The sequence below is a fragment of the Pygocentrus nattereri genome, chromosome 17 (assembly GCF_015220715.1).
Source record: "Pygocentrus nattereri isolate fPygNat1 chromosome 17, fPygNat1.pri, whole genome shotgun sequence".
NCBI classification, from domain to species: domain Eukaryota; kingdom Metazoa; phylum Chordata; class Actinopteri; order Characiformes; family Serrasalmidae; genus Pygocentrus; species Pygocentrus nattereri.
In genome coordinates, this window is record NC_051227.1 from 15,271,224 (window position 1) to 15,290,339 (window position 19,116).

Consider the following 19,116-nt stretch of genomic DNA (forward strand, 5'->3'; position numbering starts at 1 on the left):
GAGCGCGGGGCTTGCCGGAACTCGGGTGCGCCGTTTCGTGCCAGAATTCGGGTGGGAAGTAAAGATAGAAAAGGAAAACAGCGGGCAGTCATGTGGTGAAACGGATGCTGCGTCAAAAGCAGCGAGAGGAAGCGCTGCGGTGCCGGTCCGGAGGGGTTTATCAGACCCAAACGACACGATTATTAATCTTACTGATTATATTTATGGCGAGTTCGTGTTCGCGGCTGTGTGTGTTTATGTGGGGGGCAGGAAGGCGGTGACGTGTGTGTTTTCAGGCTGTGACTCGCTCCACCCACTCAGTGCTGCGGTCAGCTGACTCAGAGCCGCTTTTACTTTCAGACTCCAAAGCGAAGAAACAAAGAATCCGGGGGGACAGAGGGTCCAGAGAGGGGTCTGAAGGACTTCAACATGAGGGTCTGCTTTAACCATGGAGCAGCAGAGGAGGGGACCCAGTGCTGAGGAGCACTCAGACGGCTTAGCGTGGCGTTTTTAAAGGTGTTAAAGTGAGGAGGTCTGTGCTGGTCAGTCATGTCCGAGTCCGAGTCTGCCCTGCCGCTCTGTAAGCGCCTGAGCTATGCGGTGGGACACTTTCTGAACGACCTGTGCGCCTCTATGTGGTTCACCTACCTGCTGGTGTTCTACCACTCAGTGCTGGGCTTTCAGAACTCCTATGCAGGCGTGCTGCTGTTAGTGGGGCAGGTAGCTGATGGAGTCTGCACGCCTCTGATTGGGTACGAGTCTGATAGGACTGATGGATGTGGGACGTATGGGAAGAGGAAAACCTGGCATCTAGTAGGTGAGTGTGTTTTGGCTCTTTAGTTGCCTCTTACTGTAAAGCAGTACAGCCACACTACAGGTCCTCAGTGTTAAATATTGCTATGGGGGGATACCTTCACTAAGCCCACCAGAATAGTGGTTTTGGCAGGTATTTTCCATAAATATTGTCCTGATTTTTAACGGATATCTGGGAAAATGGAAGACTTAGCTCTGATTATACATAATGTAAGTGTACTTACCAAAGAATTGGCTGAAAAAAGCAGAAAAGTGATGATATCTGATTGGGTGGGAATCACCAATGGCCCCACGATACGATATTATCACAATACTTAAGTCACAATATGATATAATTGCAATTTTAAACATTCTGGTACGTTTTTGCGATAATATATATTGTGATTTATTACCTTTTTCCAGCTTCAAATTATGCACCCCAAGGGAAACTATGTCCAATAACGGTTTTATGTAATGATATAAAGGTTTCAGTCTGTTAATCTCACTTAAGTGATGTGTGCAATAACTCAGAGGTACAATAATTTGAAGTGCTTTATACTAGATGTTTAATATTTATTATCACAGCCACTTTACTGTATTCATAAGAACTTAAATCTTGTGTACATGTTGCAAATTTCTCTTCATCTTTGTTTTAAATTATTAAAGTGTTTATTCTTTTACATAAATGGTTGCAACTGTAACAACTGCAATTTCCCTCTGGGATCAATGAAGGATTCTGAGTCTGATTTTATCACAGTAAATCTGGATTGCCAAGCAGACAGTTTTTGCCCATAATATTCTGCTGACGGTGTAAAGTAAGACACAGAGGAGGCCGTGATTTCCACCGGAAGTGGTGCTCTTTATTTCACACCATGACAGAAACTTACAGAAACAACAAACCCACGGGGGAGGTCAGCATAACCAACACCTAAAACCACATATAGCACAAATATACAAATATAAAATAACACAAATAACACAGACCCACAACTTGAACCACAGCAAGCTAAACATTAACATCAGTCAATAGTCCTTTTTAGGAGGGTGCGCACCTACCATGAGCCTCTGTGCATGTCCACGCCCCCCGAGCTTCTTGAAGGCAGTGCGCGCCAGTAAAGGGGTGATACAGTATGTATAAAAAGAGAGTGTCTGGAAGAAATTCTCAGACTAAAACTCCCACCTTGCTTTATGGGTTTTGAAAAGCTGAGCAAGTTGGGGCAGTCATGGGCGGGAACCAGCATTGCGACTGGAAGGTCGCTGGTTTGCCTTGAGCAAGACACCTAACCCCCAGCTGCTCCCTGGGTGCTGCGGATAGGGCTGCCCACCGCTCCGGGCAAGTGTGCTCACTGCCCCCTAGTGTGTATGTGATGTTTCACTTCACGGATGGGTCAAACGCTGACGTAAAATTTCCCCATCGTGGGGCTAATTAGGATCACTTAATCTTAATCTTAATCTAATCTAAATTCAATGTTTTAGATAAATTACAAACAAACATCTGGATCCCCTCCCAGTGGGGTGGAAAACCTACCTGCTGTAGGTACTGTACTGTAATCACTATCGTTGACATGTGAGTAAATAATGAATACAATATTACAGTTTCTAAAATTATTATTATTATTAGTAGTAGTAGTATTCTTCTTCTTACTATTATTATGTACGCATGCAGTGTACTGTGCTTGAGTTTCACTGTTGATCTGCTGCTCACTGTTAAATTCAAACATCCCACAAGAGCTCAGTAACACTGAGATGAATAACTGATCATCACATTGATTTATCAGTCTAGTCAGGCTTTAGCAGAGCTCAGTAACACTGAGATTAATAACTGATCATCACATTGATTTATCAGTCTACTCAGGCTTTAGCAGAGCTCAGTAACACTGAGATTAATAACTGATCATCACATTGATTTATCACTCTACTCAGGCTTTAGCAGAGCTCAGTAACACTGAGATTAATAACTGATCATCACATTGATTTATCACTCTACTCAGGCTTTAGCAGAGCTCAGTAACACTGAGATTAATAACTGATCATCACATTGATTTATCAGTCCACTCAGGCTTTAGCAGAACTCAGTAACACAGAGATTAATAACTGACCATCACGTTGATTTATCAGTCCACTCAGGCTTTAGCAGAGCTCAGTAACACTGAGATTAATAACTGATCATCACATTGATTTATCAGTCTACTCAGGCTTTAGCAGAGCTCAGTCACACAGATTAATAACTGATCATCACATTGATTTATCACTCTACTCAGGCTTTAGCAGAGCTCAGTAACACTGAGATTAATAACTGATCATCACATTGATTTATCAGTCCACTCAGGCTTTAGCAGAACTCAGTAACACAGAGATTAATAACTGACCATCACGTTGATTTATCAGTCCACTCAGGCTTTAGCAGAGCTCAGTAACACTGAGATTAATAACTGATCATCACATTGATTTATCAGTCTACTCAGGCTTTAGCAGAGCTCAGTCACACAGATTAATAACTGACCATCACGTTGATTTATCAGTCTAGTCAGGCTTTAGCAGAGCTCAGTAACACTGAGATTAATAACCGATCACCACATTGATTTATCAGTCTACTCAGGCTTTAGCAGAGCTCAGTAACACTGAGATTAATAACTGATCATCACATTGATTTATCAGTCTACTCAGGCTTTAGCAGAGCTCAGTAACACTGAGATTAATAACTGATCATCACATTGATTTATCAGTCCACTCAGGCTTTAGCAGAGCTCAGTAACACTCAGATTAGGTGGAAAGGTGGTATATACACTTAGATTTAGCCAGTAAGTATTGTAAATGTATTTTCCCCAAATGTAAAAAGTGAATTCTGAATACTACCTTCACAAACTGTACCTCTGAATACAGATATTTATTTTCTGTATTTTTATTTCCCAGTACTTTGTATTCAGTTCCGCCATGACCAGAAGGATAAGCAGTTTCAGAAAGTGTGTGTGTGTGTGTGTGTGTGTGTGTGTTCAGTTCCCTCCCAACCATCTTTGTCAGTGTTTGATTTTGACACTTCACTATACTTTTATATTTCTGGTGGCTGCCTTTTAGTCAAACAAGTTACAGTTTCACAAGATACATTTACATGTGCAGACTTGCTCAGCTTCCTCTGCACTAACAGCTTTCCACTGATTAAAGACGACTGCTGTGCAGTTACACCAAAATGTACCACTTGTGGATTACTGATGTCAACAAATGACTCTCAGAACACTTCATGTCCATGTACAGTACCCTGGTCAGATGACGTTTGGTTGATTTTCTAAGTGAAAATAAATGAACACATTCTCTTTTACAGAGAACAGACGTGGGCACATGTTAATAGACAATTACTGTTTATCTGCTGACTTTAATATACTGGGGAAAATACAGTGAAACATGGCCTGTGAATAAGTTCTGACACATTTTATGTTTCCAATAAGTTCACCTCAGCAAATAAATAGAAATTGTGCACAAAAAGATGCTGAAAAATGTCACATTTAAGTGTGTTCTGTGGAAAAGATTCTTTTATTTGCTTATTTTCAATTAGGAAATCAACAAAATTACAAACTGTGAGAAAAGTTGAGGAAATTATCAAAATGCTAATTTTGTATATGGACACTTGTCTAAAGATATCCTTGCTGTCCAAAGAAAAACATGTATCTCCATTTTTTTCCCTCCTTCAGTTTTCTACATTGTTTGAACACAGTGACTGCCTTTTACATTGTTTGAATTTCTTGATGAATTAACAGACAGTAATGCTTCAGATTGGCTTGGAGGAAAAATCTTCACATGAACTTACATTAGAATAAAGAAAGCTTTTGCCTTCTCCTAAAAACCTTGTTTTTCTTTGGACAGCGACAATGTGCTTTACTGTTCCATCCCTTGTATCTCCAGATATGATCTGATTGGGCATAAATTAAGATCTTGGGTCCCTTTAGTGCGAGGTATTGTCGTGACTCAACACTTGTTTGACCACCAAGCCTAAGTACTATTTATGGTTTGTAAAATAAAACAAATTCAGTTGTTTGTTGAAAGAAAATAAAAAGAATCGAACGAACTAAAAAATGCGAGAAGACTCTTCAGAATTCAGAAGTGCAGGTCCTTTATTCCTTTTGAGCATGGAGAGTGTATTCCCAATGGGCCCTTGGGCGACACTCACACATATACAGAGTTTGTACACATGTTTTATATATATACTCGGTGAAGGTGGGGTGACATCGCCCCACCTCTTTTTGTCATCTCCTGATTTCATAAAACCACCATTATATCCAAATTTACCTTCATACGTCTATCATATATGGTCTTGTGTGAATTATCTCCAAGTCTAGTCTGAATCCTTTTTTTAAAAAAAAACATTGTGCCAGGTGCATTCTGGTACTTTTCCATCTTGGCTTTTGGCCTTGAAAAGTTCACAAGTTCACTCGCTTCCTATAAAGTGTCTGTCTTCTCTCTTACGCCCTACTGAGGAAGCTTGTTTTAGGGCACTTGCTCCAATGTGCTAGGCCTTTATTTATGATTTATCCTGCATAATTCATGGCATTTTAATTTTGAGAATCTTTAATTTACATCAGTATTTTGAGTTCTCTTTATAGGTTCTCTCTGTATGTGCTGTTTTGCAGGAACTGTCAGTGTCTTGCTGTCCTTCTCCTTCATCTTTAACCAGTGTATTGGCTGTGACCTGAGCACTCCACAGTGGGCCAGTCTCATCTACTTCATTCCCTTCATCGTCATCTTCCAGTTTGGCTGGGCCGCCACCCAGATCTCCCACCTGTCCCTCATTCCAGAGCTGGTGTCATCTGAGCACGCCAAAGTGGAGCTCACAGCGTACAGGTGAGCACATCTGACCTGCTTCACCTGGTCAGACCTTTACTTCACAGCACAGAGGAAATGGCTGAAAGCCCATATTGTACTTTTTTATATACGTTTTTATATTTCTGAGGTCCACTATAATGTTTATGTACCAAATAGCATTATAATTATTTTCACATGACCATTTTCCATCCTCTCCTTATCCCTTGGAATTGAACAGGCTGTTTTTTTACTGTGCCTTTAAGACTGATTTATGTAAATGAACTTTGTTCTGATTGGCTGCCCTGTATTGTGTCTTGTTCATAAAGCAGTAGAACACTCTTTATAACTTCAGTGTGAGTGGACAGGGTTGATGAGCTGTGGGCTGAATAGGCAAGTGTATGTAAATATGACATCACAAAAATAATAAATGCAAAATGGCAAATATTTGCTGTAATAGCCGAAGAGGGAATGGTACATTTTGAAAGCATATAAAGTGTTATAGGTGATATAGCAAAGATATATGAGGTATGACATTATATCATTGCATATGTGTATATATAATATACGTTTGTGTGTATATGCATATATGTATGTATGTGTAGAGCAAATATTGTCAGTACATATATTTATATAAGAAATATAAATATAAATTAATTTATTTGTATAAATATAATATAAATAAATATAGTCACTTTGCACAGCCCTATTTTTTATCTCAGTGTTTTTTTCCATGATATTAGCCCTTTAATTGTTCAGACTGTCTCATGAGCTCGACTCTTTGGTAATCAACCGCGTGTGTTTTCGTGCAGGTATGCTTTCACAGTGGTAGCCAACATCACGGTGTACGCGGTGGCCTGGATTCTCTTCCATTTCCAATCCGGAGAGGATCCCTCTGTCGCGGATAATCTCGGCCCTGTAGACATTCCTGTGTTCAGAGTGAGTGAAGGAATGCGTGTTGAAGACACTCAGTAGCTGATATTTAATCTTTCATGTTTCATGCTGACTCTAGGCATCATGTTCAGCAAGTCACAACAAAATGTCATTGTGAGTGACGACACAGGCGCTTCATTCAGTAGCTTGTGTTTTTAGTGTTTGGAGTTTGGCTGTACGCAGCAGCCTATTTTTAAATAGCTCTGTGAACTTCCTCATTCTGTTCTGGATTAAATGCGTCAGTTTCACTTCTGCTTTTACCGTTTTTGTATTTCTACATGTTAACCTAAAGGCATTTCATGTTCAGTTATTTTTACAGGTCTAAAAATGTGTTTTTAAAAATGTTTGAAAAATATTGGTATGTGCTTCTGGTCAAATGACATGTTTTGTTGATTTGCTAAGTCAAAATAAGTAGAAGATCGTTCTTCTACAGAGAGCACACTTAAACTTTTAGTTTTAATAGAGTTTTAGTGCAAGTTTTTTTTTGTTATTGGCTGAGTTTCGACAGAGAAGACAAGACAGAGAAGACAAGACAGAGAAGACACGCAGAGAGACAGACACGCAGAGAGACAGACACGCAGAGAGACAGATATGTGCATATATTGGTACTTAAATAAAGTGTCTAGGTGTGGAATGTCCAAATGTGCGATAACGTGTGGAGCAGTATGTAAAATATTGTAGGAAACAATATAAAAATCTTGCAGTAACTTTCTCATTTTATGTTTATTTCCCTTCAATAGCACCTCAATACCATAGCAACCACCTGGCATAGCACAGCAATATCCTAGCAATACCATAGCAACCACCTGGGATACCACAGCACTGTCCTAGCAATACCTAGTAGCCTAGCAACACCCTAACAACAAAATGGAATACCACAGCAACCTCATAGCAGCACCATAGCAACCATCTGGAATTACTATAAACCTGATTAAGTTAGCAAACCATCAGTGTTGCTACATTAACATTTCAAGCTTTATTAGCTGACGTTTTCATGTCAGCTTAGTTTGCTCCCTTTGTTCCCCTTGTAGTCTAATATTTGTGTTTTCTGAGGAAACAAACACACACTGCCCAGTTAAATAACCTTTTAGCTATGAAGTTTTCACAGTATTGCATATCATTCATATAGTGTCCTTGCTGTGTTGAATACAGCACAAACTCAAGGTCGCTAAATAAAAATAATCAGTACATAAATGACAAACAGTCTCCTCCTCTCAGCTCACTCTCTCTACAGTCATGTAAATAGTCTCTAACATGCTGGCTGTGTGCTTTCAGAATCTGAGTCTGATCGTGTTGGCCATTGGGGCGCTCTTCTCCCTGCTCTTCCACCTCGGGACGCGTGAGACCAAAGCCGAGCAGAGTGATGATGAGGACTATGGCTCCAGTGAAGGAGAACGGCAGCCTCTTCTAAGCCGAAACTCTCCCTCCACCCCTATGCAGTGGCAGCACTGGCTCAGAGAGCCGTCCTTCTACCAGGTGACCGCTGCTGAGTTTATTATCTCACACGAGAGATGAAAGTTAGATATTTTACAGCAGTGTTGCCCCAAAGTGTGTTTTATTGTCGTCACACTTGCAATCACGGCCCTGAGTGACTCTGGTGATGTTCCCCCTGTTTAAAGCTGTCAGATGTTCAAAGGTCAGATGCTGGAGTCAGTGCTGACGGTCACTTTGTTATCTGAATCCAATGACTGTGGCGTAGAATTTCTGCTGAATGTTCCTTTTTTAAAACCCATATTAAAACCCTCACTGATACAGTTTTTAAAGAGCTACAAATAACAGAAAACCCAGTGACAGTCGGTATAGTTTAATATGATTTAAAGAGCCCATATCCTACATTTTTCTTGAATTGTATTTTTCCATTGATGTCCACTCTTAACTTTTGTGTGGTTTTATGTACCAAAAAGAGTCATCAGGACCACTTTACAGCCTTTCTTTATCACTTAGAATTAAACAGGCTGTTTTTGTCACTGTGCCTTTAAGACTGATATATGTAAATGAGCTCTGTTGTGATTGGCTGTCCTGTATTATTCCTCATTCAAAAAGCACTCAGAGCTGAAACACTTCTTATAACTTCAGTGTAACTGGGTGGAGCTAAACTGCTGCATTCTGATTATGCAGATGTATGTAAATATAGGTTTTGTGACATCATAAAAACAATCAATTCAAAACGGGCTGTTTTTGCAGTTTAGTGTCCATGTATGGACTAGAGAGTGAACACAGTTTTAAAACTTTAATAATGTGTACATATTAATCCAGACTCCTTTATTTCAAAGAAACATGGGTAGCACTTTATTTGGAGCGGTCCTTTGTAGATGATCAGTAAACTCTTAGCAGATTATCAGTAACACATCAACAATATCAGTGAAGTATCAGTAGTGAAGCATCTGAATACACTGAAGTAAATATCTTGTCTTATCTCCATGACAGGCTGCATTTAGGACAGTAGCTATTCCAGATTAACGGTTCTTAAGTTCATAATCTCACCAGATAAGAAAACAGCATCACACAAACATCCTAACTAGACTAAATCTACTAAACACTGTCCTAGCTTCAGTCAGTGTCCTGACTTCTGATTAATCGTCTGTTTCTCTTGTTTTTATGCAGCTGTGTCAGGCAGCATAGTTCACTATAAGTGCCATAATGGCGCTATGTTTATCTACATTGAAAACTGTGTTTTGACGTGTTTTTTCTAACAGTGTTTTAAAAGCCCACCGTCCCCTCTTATTACCTTTGTGTGTTAATGTTGATGAAGAAATATTACAGTGATGGTGGTGAATAATGAGAAGACGGAGCTGAACGTGTGTCTATTTATTAGGAGGAATAATGTTGGCGTGCTCAGCTAAAGTGTTTAGGAAATGGAGACTGAAACTGCGGAGCAGCAACTCTGATAAACAGCAGGGGGGCGCTCTCACAGGATTCACAACCTACAATTTATCATCCTTTAGTTTTGTTTGATCTTTTTTATACTTCAGTAATGGCAGCTGTAACTTAAATCTTTAACACTGTTTTGATTACGTGTTTGCATTTAAGCTGTGTGCGGGTTGTTAGTTGCTAGGCAACAGACATGACAGTTGAATGTCGACTTCGATCGAATAAGTTAAGATTTCCCAAATTGAGATAAGACATAAGCTGCATTCCATTCCTCAGGGTCCCTAAGCAGTACCGCTATGTTCCCTACACACTTGAGCGCTGGATGTCAGATGAGGGAACTGCAGCTGATAAATTCCTTCATTCGGAAAGTCCTGCAGTAGAGAGGCCTGATGAGTGAATGACTCATGAGTAAACTTTCCTGCGACTTCCTTTGAAGTGATGCATCATTGGTCACTACTCCACTGCAGTTTGAAGTTCACTTCCAACTGAACTGTCACTTCTTGTGGTTTGTAATTACCCTTAAAATGTCTGAATATCCTGTGCGCTTCGCAGGAAACTACAAGGGCGACTGGAATGCACCTAAAGTAGGAAAGTCTGTTCAATTGGTGGTAGTTGTTGTGATCCTGCTGGGCAGTTATTTTCAGCCATACATGACCAAACTCTTGTCTTGTTGAACGGGGAGAGATCTAAACATTCAGAAGGTTTAATTACCATTTCAAAAACACTTGAAATCACTGATCAAATCTGAGCTTGTGAGTGTTTTGTAGGGTTTGGCTCAATTATGCACAAAGCACATCTTTTTTTCAGGTTGTTCTTCATTGCAGCTACAGCAAATGCTCAGATGCCCACAACAAAGGGGGGGCTTTTCACACTCGTGGCGTAATGAGCAACGTGATTGGCTCTTTTTCTTGAAAGGTGGCTCTTTATACAGACGACCTGTGGAGCGTTACAAGTTTTCCCATTTACACTCACCGGCCACTTTATTAGGTTTATTAGGATTTTCACACACAACCATCTCTAGGGTTTACAGAGAACGGTCCAAAAAAGAGGAAATATCCAGTGAGCGGCAGTTGTGTGGATGAAAATGCCTTGTTGATGTGAGAGGTCAGAGGAGAATGGGCAGACTGGTTCCAGATGATAGAAAGGCAACAGGAACTCAAATAACCAACCAAAATCTCTGAGGAATGTTTCCAACACCTTGTTGAAAGTATGATGCGAAGAATTAAGACAGTTCTGAAGGCAAAAGGGGGTCCACCTAATAAAGTGGTTGGTAGGTGTGTATTTCAACAGGTGGCCATTCTCCTCCTTTATAATTTTTCCTGAGAAGATAAGATGCTGTAAGATGAGATTCCTAAATTAAGATCAGATTTGCTTCTGTAATACGAATTTGTGAAAGTTCTTGACCTTAACATAAGACAAAAAGACGTTTAGTCACTGTAATGTGACCTCAGGTCTTTTTTTGGCTGAGAAGGCCAGAATACACCCTTTTTTTCTGTCTAGAGTTTTGAATGCTGAGTGTAGTGCACCAGACTGACAGTTAGTTGTGGTTGTGATCTCACAACACCTGGGTCTTTGCTTGTTTCTCATTGGTCGAAGTCATCTAGATGTAGTTCATGAGCTCTGTGTTATTGGGTTTAATGATTTATTAGTGAATTTACTTAAAACCTGCTTACATTGTTGATGATGTAACTGCACTCTTTCAAGCCGCGATTTTGGCAGTTTATGTTTAGATGCTAAACATAAATGTTTTGTTATTGTAAGCATGGTGGTGGTTTGTGTTTGAGATTACCGACTCAGCCTGTATTGGTGTAAGATGAGCAGCTGGTAACTGCCAGCTCAGACACATCTGTAAAGAGTGGAGTAAGAAAATTAGACCAAATTAATCGCATTTCTAGTACAAGCTGAAGTTTTCTTCTTGTTTTCTGCTTTTGCTCTTCAGGTCGCTGTCCTTTACATGTGCACCAGACTTATAGTGAATCTGTCACAGACGTATATATCCATGTACCTCACTAACACGCTCCTGCTGCCAAAGGTAAGACCACCATTCACAGGACTATCTGACCTATCCATGCTCCTCCCACAAAGGTGCGCTTTCATAGCTGCTATTGCTGGTTGAATGAGCTTTACTTTAGAGAAACCCAGTAGTCTGCTAGCTGGTGTCTGAATACTGTGATATGCTCTGACATGGATGTGGTGGCAGTAAGGTGGTGTGATCCATCACTGATGAACCGAGCCTCCAACCATAAAGGATAGTTTAAACCAGCGATTAACCACCCAGGAGAAAAAAATCAGCCTTCAAGCTTGAAAGAAATAATGATTTGACATTTATCATGATATGTATCGATATCAAACGATATGAATTTTGTTTATCGTGATAACATTTCTGGCTATTTGTAAGCGATCACACTGGATCAGCTGTAGTACTTTGTTGTGTAATCAAGTCAACAGGCAGCACATTGAAGCCAGTGAAGTGAAGGCTGTAGCCTATTCAACAGTAGTTCTAAAGAGAGCACATTTGTGGCCAGAAGGCTGGACAGATCAGTTCAGATCCTTTGCCACATGGTCTTGTTTATATGGAGCAGTGTTGACGTTGTGATTTATGGTTTAACTCTGCCAGTCTGTCATGTAACTGTTCCTCTCTCTCTCATGCAGAAATACATCGCTACCATACCGCTGGTGATGTACGTCAGTGGCTTTGTTTCCTCATTCATCATGAAACCCTTCAGCAAGCTAATAGGGAAATGTGTAAGTGTTGAAACCAGTTTCTCTCATCTTACCTTGTGCAGACGGGTAACCAGCGACTCAGCAGCTTCACTTCACTCCTGCAGCTGAAGAGCTGAGTTGGAGCTGTGTTGATTCCTATTGCGCTCTCCAGAGCTCTTAAAGTCATTGTCTTCAAGAGTAACTACTTCTGTGCAATGAATGGAAACAGAAGCACTTAAAAAATCTCTCTGTTTGGGTTTAAGAATATGTTTTACCATTAAACCTTTAGACACCTCAATTCGCATCTCTGATACACGCTATATGGACAAAAGTATTGGGACACCTACATGAGCTTTGATGAATCCTATTCTAAATCCATAAACGTTAACATGGATTTGCAGCTCTAACAGCTTCCACTCTTCCAGGAAGCTTTCTACAAGATTTTGGAGAGTGTCTGTTGGAATTGGTGCCCATTCAATCAGAAGAGCATTTGGCGGGTCAGACATTGATGTTGGACGAGAAGAGCTGGATCACAATCCCTATCCCAAATGGGGCTGCAACAAACGACTAATGTGATAGTCAAATAATCGATCAATCGCTGAAACGAATAATCGATTATTCGGATTAGGTGTCACTGCATTACCAAATAACTTTTATGCAGCTATTGGCTTTTAAGTTTAGCTTGAGGTTGTTTTATGCATTTGGTAACTAACAATGACGATGAATAATATTCAAGAATTCACTATTTTATTGAAGTTTCCTGCTAGTACAAAAGATGAAAAAATAAAACTCCAATTTATTTTCCTGTCAAAATTTATAACCAAGGAAGTGCAAAGTAGCAGAAATAAAATAAAACTAGGTCAGTTTTTCTTTAATCAAGTGAACATAAATTTTACAATCACTGGTCTTCATTGAAATGGAGGAAAGTCCCTCTGGGCTCCTGTGAGAGTCTGGCACTCCTCACACAGCAGATACTTCCTACTGCAGCGAAGACATGCTCTGACAAAGTGGACGATAACATGGCGAATGTTTGTGGCAAACTTGTGGTTGAGATAGTGCAGTGGTTAACACCTCTGCCTCTAGGCTGGGGTTCAGTCCTCCAGGGCAAGCCCCCTACACTATAGCAATAACCAAGTCCACACTAAACTTGCCCAGTCATGACTTTATGGAGCTGCTTTGTGCACTTGGGCTCGGCCAAGGTAACCCTGCCGTGAAGCTCCTAGTGCAGTTTTTGTGCTGATGTTGATGCCAGAGGAGGTTTTAACTCTGTTACTGATCAGCAGAGCGTTGGAGACTTTTATGCTCTTTGCTCCTCAGCACTTGACGACCTGCCCTGTAACTTCACATGGACTGTTGCTTTGTGGCTGAGCTGCTGTGGTTCCTAAACGCTTCCGTAATACACAGTTACCACTTCATACAGAGTCAGGAATGTATTTTTAATTTATGTGAAATTTAAACAGCTAAACAGCCTCTTATTCACAGATATATACACACATACAAACATAACATCAGAGGCAGACAGAGATCGAGTCAGGTTGTGCTTAATGGTGAGTCTCTTGTCGTTTGCTGATGCATTTCCGTTTCATCACTCCACCGAACCTGATAATTACTTCTCAACAAATTGTTCGGTCCTGGCAAGTGACGCTCTGATGGCTGGTTTCTCCTGCATTTCTCCAGTGTTTAAGGGGAAACTGTATTGCACTAGACTCTCCGTATCCCAGCATTAAATGACCCTATAGCTCCAAAACCGGGGGAAATGTGTTGATGCAGTTCATCAGTGTGGGCTGAGACCTGTGAGCATGTTTCATTATTATCATTGTCCGGTATTGTAATACCATTCTTATCCATATTGTTTAATATGTGCTTTTCTGGTTGGTCCAGATGACCTATTTCATGGGTCTGGTGCTGATCATGGTGTTCTCCTACTGGGTTCTTCTGGACACTCAAATGGGCAACGGTGTGTACGGAGCAGCAGTGCTGCTGGGGGCGGGGTCAGCCACTATCCTGGTCATGTCACTCGCCATGACAGCAGATCTGATAGCAGATCAGACAGTAAGTGACTTTAATCCTTAACAGACTGATGTTGCAGAAAAATTGCATTTTTTGTAAATAAGAATTTTAAAATATAACATTCACTGCCGGGTCCATATAGACAATACACAGATAGAACAATTAACAAGTTTACATATGTTTTTGCCCCGCCCATTCTCACTGTAGTGATGGGAAGTGTTGTTCCTGCAGTCTGTAGATATTGGGAGGTAAAATGATTAAACGTTGTGCTGTTCCTGACCGTCAGAAAGCAAACTGAAAGCAAAGGGTGAATCAGCAGTTCTACATTAACTCCAGCGTTTAAGACCATTTACTGTTAAACTGTGTTAATGATCAGCAGAGCTTTATTTTACTGTAAAGGAGGATTATTTTATTATTACCTACTGATCTGATTCTGCTGTGGAGCCGCAACAAGCCATTAAAAGAGCCGCATGTTGCCGACTCCAGGTTTAGTGGAAAAAATAAAATGCAAGAAAACTGTAAAATATAACATCATTTTTGAATGAATGGAGAACTAAAAGCACAAAAGTGCAAATCTAGTATTTAATTTTACATTGTGCCTTTTGCTACATAGGACGTTGTGTGCTTCAGCTGTCTCTTGCCCTTTATTATATTTGGGTGTTGCTATCTTAAGCCCTTTTCTTAATTAGTAAATGACCTTGTCATGCGACCAATCTGTACACACAATTGAGCACACCTGGTCAAATGACATGTTTTGTTGATTTTCTTAGTGTAAATAAATTAATACAGCCATTACAGAGAACACACTTAAATATGGCATTTTTTCTGCAACGTTTAGTGAAAGATGTGTTTGTTTATGAATGTGTTATGAATTTAGATTTTATGCAAATAATGTGCAGAAGTGTGTCTCTGTAGAGGAACTCACACTTCAACAGAACAACAAAAGCAACAAAACGTGATCTGATCAGAGATCTCAGATCTGTCATATGACTGAACTGTGTTTTTGGAGCAGTCCAGCACCTGTAATAACAGAAGTGAAAACTGTGCTTTTGCTGAAACAATATTTAGAAAATCATGTGGTGACCTGACTGTCGGGTGTTTGTCTTCCTCAAAAGTATTCTCTGTTCTCTGACAGCAAAGCGGAGCGTTTGTGTACGGAGCTATGAGTTTCACTGACAAGGTAGCCAATGGACTCGGGGTCATAATCATTCAGGGCCTGCATCCATGCCAGTAAGTGTAACTGATAATATTTCAATCCAGTGTGAATCTGCCGTGTGTGTAGTTTTACAGTCTGACAGTAATAATTGTGGAGTGATTTTAATCCAGTGTGAATCTGCAGTGTGTGTAGTTTTACAGTCTGACAGTAATAATTGTGGAGTGATTTTAATCCAGTGTGAATCTGCAGTGTGTGTAGTTTTACAGTCTGACAGTAATAATTGTGGAGTGATTTTAATCCAGAATGAATCTGCAGTGTGTGTAGTTTTACAGTCTGACAGTAATAATTGTGGAGCGATTTGAATCCAGTATGAATCTGCAGTGTGTGTAGTTTTACAGTCTGACAGTAATAATTGTGGAGTGATTTTAATCCAGTATGAATCTGCAGTGTGTGTAGTTTTACAGTCTGACAGTAATAATTGTGGAGTGATTTTAATCCAGTGTGAATCTGCAGTGTGTGTAGTTTTACAGTCTGACAGTAATAATTGTGGAGTGATTTTAATCCAGTGTGAATCTGCAGTGTGTGTAGTTTTACAGTCTGACAGTAATAATTGTGGAGTGATTTTAATCCAGTGTGAATCTGCAGTGTGTGTAGTTTTACAGTCTGACAGTAATAATTGTGGAGTGATTTTAATCCAGTGTAAATCTGCAGTGTGTGTAGTTTTACAGTCTGACAGTAATAATTGTGGAGTGATTTTAATCCAGTGTAAATCTGCAGTGTGTGTAGTTTTACAGTCTGACAGTAATAATTGTGGAGTGATTTTAATCCAGTGTGAATCTGCAGTGTGTGTAGTTTTACAGTCTGACAGTAATAATTGTGGAGTGATTTTAATCCAGTATGAATCTGCAGTGTGTGTAGTTTTACAGTCTGACAGTAATAATTGTGGAGTGATTTCAATCCAGTGTGAATCTGCAGTGTGTGTAGTTTTACAGTCTGACTATAATAATTGTGGAGTGATTTTAATCCAGTGTGAATCTGCCGCGTGTGCACTGGCTGTAGTAACTATGTAGTAACAGTGGTTATTGTTATTCTCTACACTCAGTTGACTTTGTGTTTCTCTGCAGTACTCAGGCCTGCTGTCCCGCGTGCGTGTGGTATTATCACTACGTGATGGTGATTGTAACTGGTGGAGTGGCTGTTGTAGCAGCACTCTGCCTTTGCTCTATTCTCATCTGGCCTATCAAGATCGTCCGCCGTGAGTAAACCCTTTGTTATCTTTATGTACACGGTTAGAAACAAAGATTTTGTGTAGGTGCATTTCCCATCCATCATGGTACAAACAATGAAAATGTTCCCTCAGTGGTCCAGCAGTGGTTATAAGGTCTGATTGTGGACCTTAAATCAGGTGAAAAGTTTGTATTTGTATTTTTTTGTTCCCTGACTGAAGGTACTGAGATGGAGCCTTGAGGGTTCCACCCTGATGACAAGAGGGGCACTGCCCCAGAGACTGTTTAGCACCTTTTTGCCCATATGATAAACTTTTTCACCCCTTAAAACATGAGTACAAGGCCAACAAATTTCCCCAAATATTACATGTATACATTTTAAAACACTACAGCTGACATCATTTCATTTAAGGTGGTCTCATTAAGATATTTTGTGTACTTTGCCAAATACCACAATGTGTGTAAAATGCCTATTAATCTGATTCTACACCATCACAGTCATTGTCATTATGAACATTTTATAGCTTGATGTATTATAGTTATATTAAGCTTATATTCAGACACATCCAGCTGTAAAAGATGAACTAACTCTTGCTGTAACAGTTTCTGACAAGCAGGCTGTTCTGTGTTGCAGTGTCTGTGGAGAGGCAGGCAGGTAAACGGGTCTGTTAGTAATCACACTGATGGTGAGCTTTATCAGCCTGACGGGTTTCACTTTGATCAGTCCGTAATCACAGTTCACTGAGGTCAACCAAAACTCCACATCCAAGAAAATTAACTTACCCCCCCCCCCAATCACTGATCGTCGGCCTGTTGCTATCGTCGGCCCGTCTGATATCAGGGGCTCCTAATCAGCTAAGAGTAGTGGTTTGTGGGTTTGTATTGACATCCTCTGTTCTCTGTGTGTGTGAACAGGCCTGGCTGTGATGAACGGTCTGATGTCGTCAGATGGAGAGGATTCAGAAAACAGCAGTGATTCGGGGGTCATCAACTGATCCTCTCTGAGCAGGGTCCACTGCACGGGCGGCAAATTAAGTTGTAGAAATTTGCACGTACTGAACGAGAAGCATCATTTCTTGCAGTACAAACTGCAGGTGTTCTTTGAAAAAAGAAATGAACATGTCCAAGCTCCGCCCACAAATGGGTAGCAACTGTTGCTAGGTTGGACAAGCTTTACAGTTTTATAGAGCTTTACAGAGTTATTCATTCAGCCTAATGAGAAACTGTAGAACAGACTCAGTTTATATCACAATACCTAAATTTAGAGCCGGTTATTCATTCAGCCTAATGAGAAACTGTAGAACAGACTCAGTTTATATCACAATACCTAAATTTAGAGCCGGTTATTCATTCAGCCTAATGAGAAACTGTAGAACAGACTCAGTTTATATCACAATACCTACATTTAGAGTCGGTTATTCATTCAGCCCAATAAGAAACTGTAGAACAGACTCAGTTTATATCACAATACCTACATTTAGAGTCGGTTATTCATTCAGTCTAATGAGAAACTGTAGAACAGACTCAGTTTATATCACAATACCTAAATTTAGAGCCGGTTATTCATTCAGCCTAATGAGAAACTGTAGAACAGACTCAGTTTATATCACAATACCTACATTTAGAGTCGGTTATTCATTCAGCCCAATAAGAAACTGTAGAACAGACTCAGTTTATATCACAATACCTACATTTAGAGTCGGTTATTCATTCAGCCTAATGAGAAACTGTAGAACAGACTCAGTTTATATCACAATACCTACATTTAGAGTCGGTTATTCATTCAGCCCAATAAGAAACTGTAGAACAGACTCAGTTTATATCACAATACCTACATTTAGAGTCGGTTATTCATTCAGCCTAATGAGAAACTGTAGAACAGACTCAGTTTATATCACAATACCTAAATTTAGAGTCGGTTATTCATTCAGCCTAATGAGAAACTGTAGAACAGACCTACCTGTGATATATTGTTTTGTATGCATGTAAAGGTCACAACAAACAAAAATCACTCCAGGTCGTCAGTCTCATCAGGCTAAAGGAGATTTTTGCCAACTTTCTGTAAAACTTCTGTAAAAATCTGGCGGCAGTTGCTATGAAAGAATGTGTTTGTGGGCGGAGCATAGACTAATCAGTTGAGCCTCTGGTAGGCGGAGGTTACTGACCGTATCAGCGCACATTCATAGTTGGTCATCTCTTTTCATGTTTGTAAATAAAGCAGGAAAATTTCACAAAGCAGGATTTCTCAGCCAGATAACCTAAGCCTGGATAGCAACTGGATGGCAAAATTGAGAAATCCTCCATCCATCCATCCATTATCTTCCATTTCTCCGGGGTTCGGGTCGCGGGGCAGCATCCTAAGCAATGAGGCCCAGACCTCCCTTTCCCCAGCCACTTCCACTAGCTCCCTGGGAGGGATTCCGAGGAGCTCCCAGGCCAGCTGAGCGATATAGTCACGCGTGTCCTGGGTCTTCCCTGGGGTCTCCTCCCAGGTGGACTTGCCTGTGACACCTCCCGAGGGAGGCGTCCAGGAGGCATCCTAACCAGATGCCTGAACCACCTCGGCTGACTCCTCTCAACGTGAAGAAGCAGCGGCTCTACTCCGAGTCCCTCCCGGATGACCGAACTTCTCACCCTATTGAGAAATCCTGCTTT

The 19,116-nt window shown here is 40.4% G+C and overlaps 1 protein-coding gene across 1 annotated transcript; it reads left to right on the forward strand.

Moving 5' to 3' along the window:
- The first annotated feature begins 86 nt into the window (after positions 1-86).
- On the forward strand, positions 87-17,656 carry mfsd12a (major facilitator superfamily domain containing 12a). Its single transcript, XM_017706382.2, has 10 exons — positions 87-796; positions 5,394-5,604; positions 6,375-6,501; positions 7,771-7,971; positions 11,306-11,398; positions 12,019-12,111; positions 13,951-14,121; positions 15,215-15,309; positions 16,360-16,490; positions 17,377-17,656. The coding sequence occupies exons 1-10, from the start codon at positions 529-531 to the stop codon at positions 17,454-17,456; spliced, it is 1,470 nt and encodes a 489-aa protein (XP_017561871.1). The 5' UTR covers positions 87-528; the 3' UTR covers positions 17,457-17,656.
- The last annotated feature ends 1,460 nt before the right edge of the window (positions 17,657-19,116 follow it).

Bases quoted from the DNA above. Each gene is read 5' to 3' on its own strand.
- mfsd12a (XM_017706382.2), top strand. From the start codon at position 529: ATGTCCGAGTCCGAGTCTGCCCTGCCGCTCTGTAAGCGCCTGAGCTAT. The intron at 7,972-11,305 runs GTGACCGCTGCT...TTTGCTCTTCAG, and splicing joins GAGAGCCGTCCTTCTACCAG to GTCGCTGTCCTTTACATGTG. The intron at 16,491-17,376 runs GTGAGTAAACCC...GTGTGTGAACAG, and splicing joins GCCTATCAAGATCGTCCGCC to GCCTGGCTGTGATGAACGGT.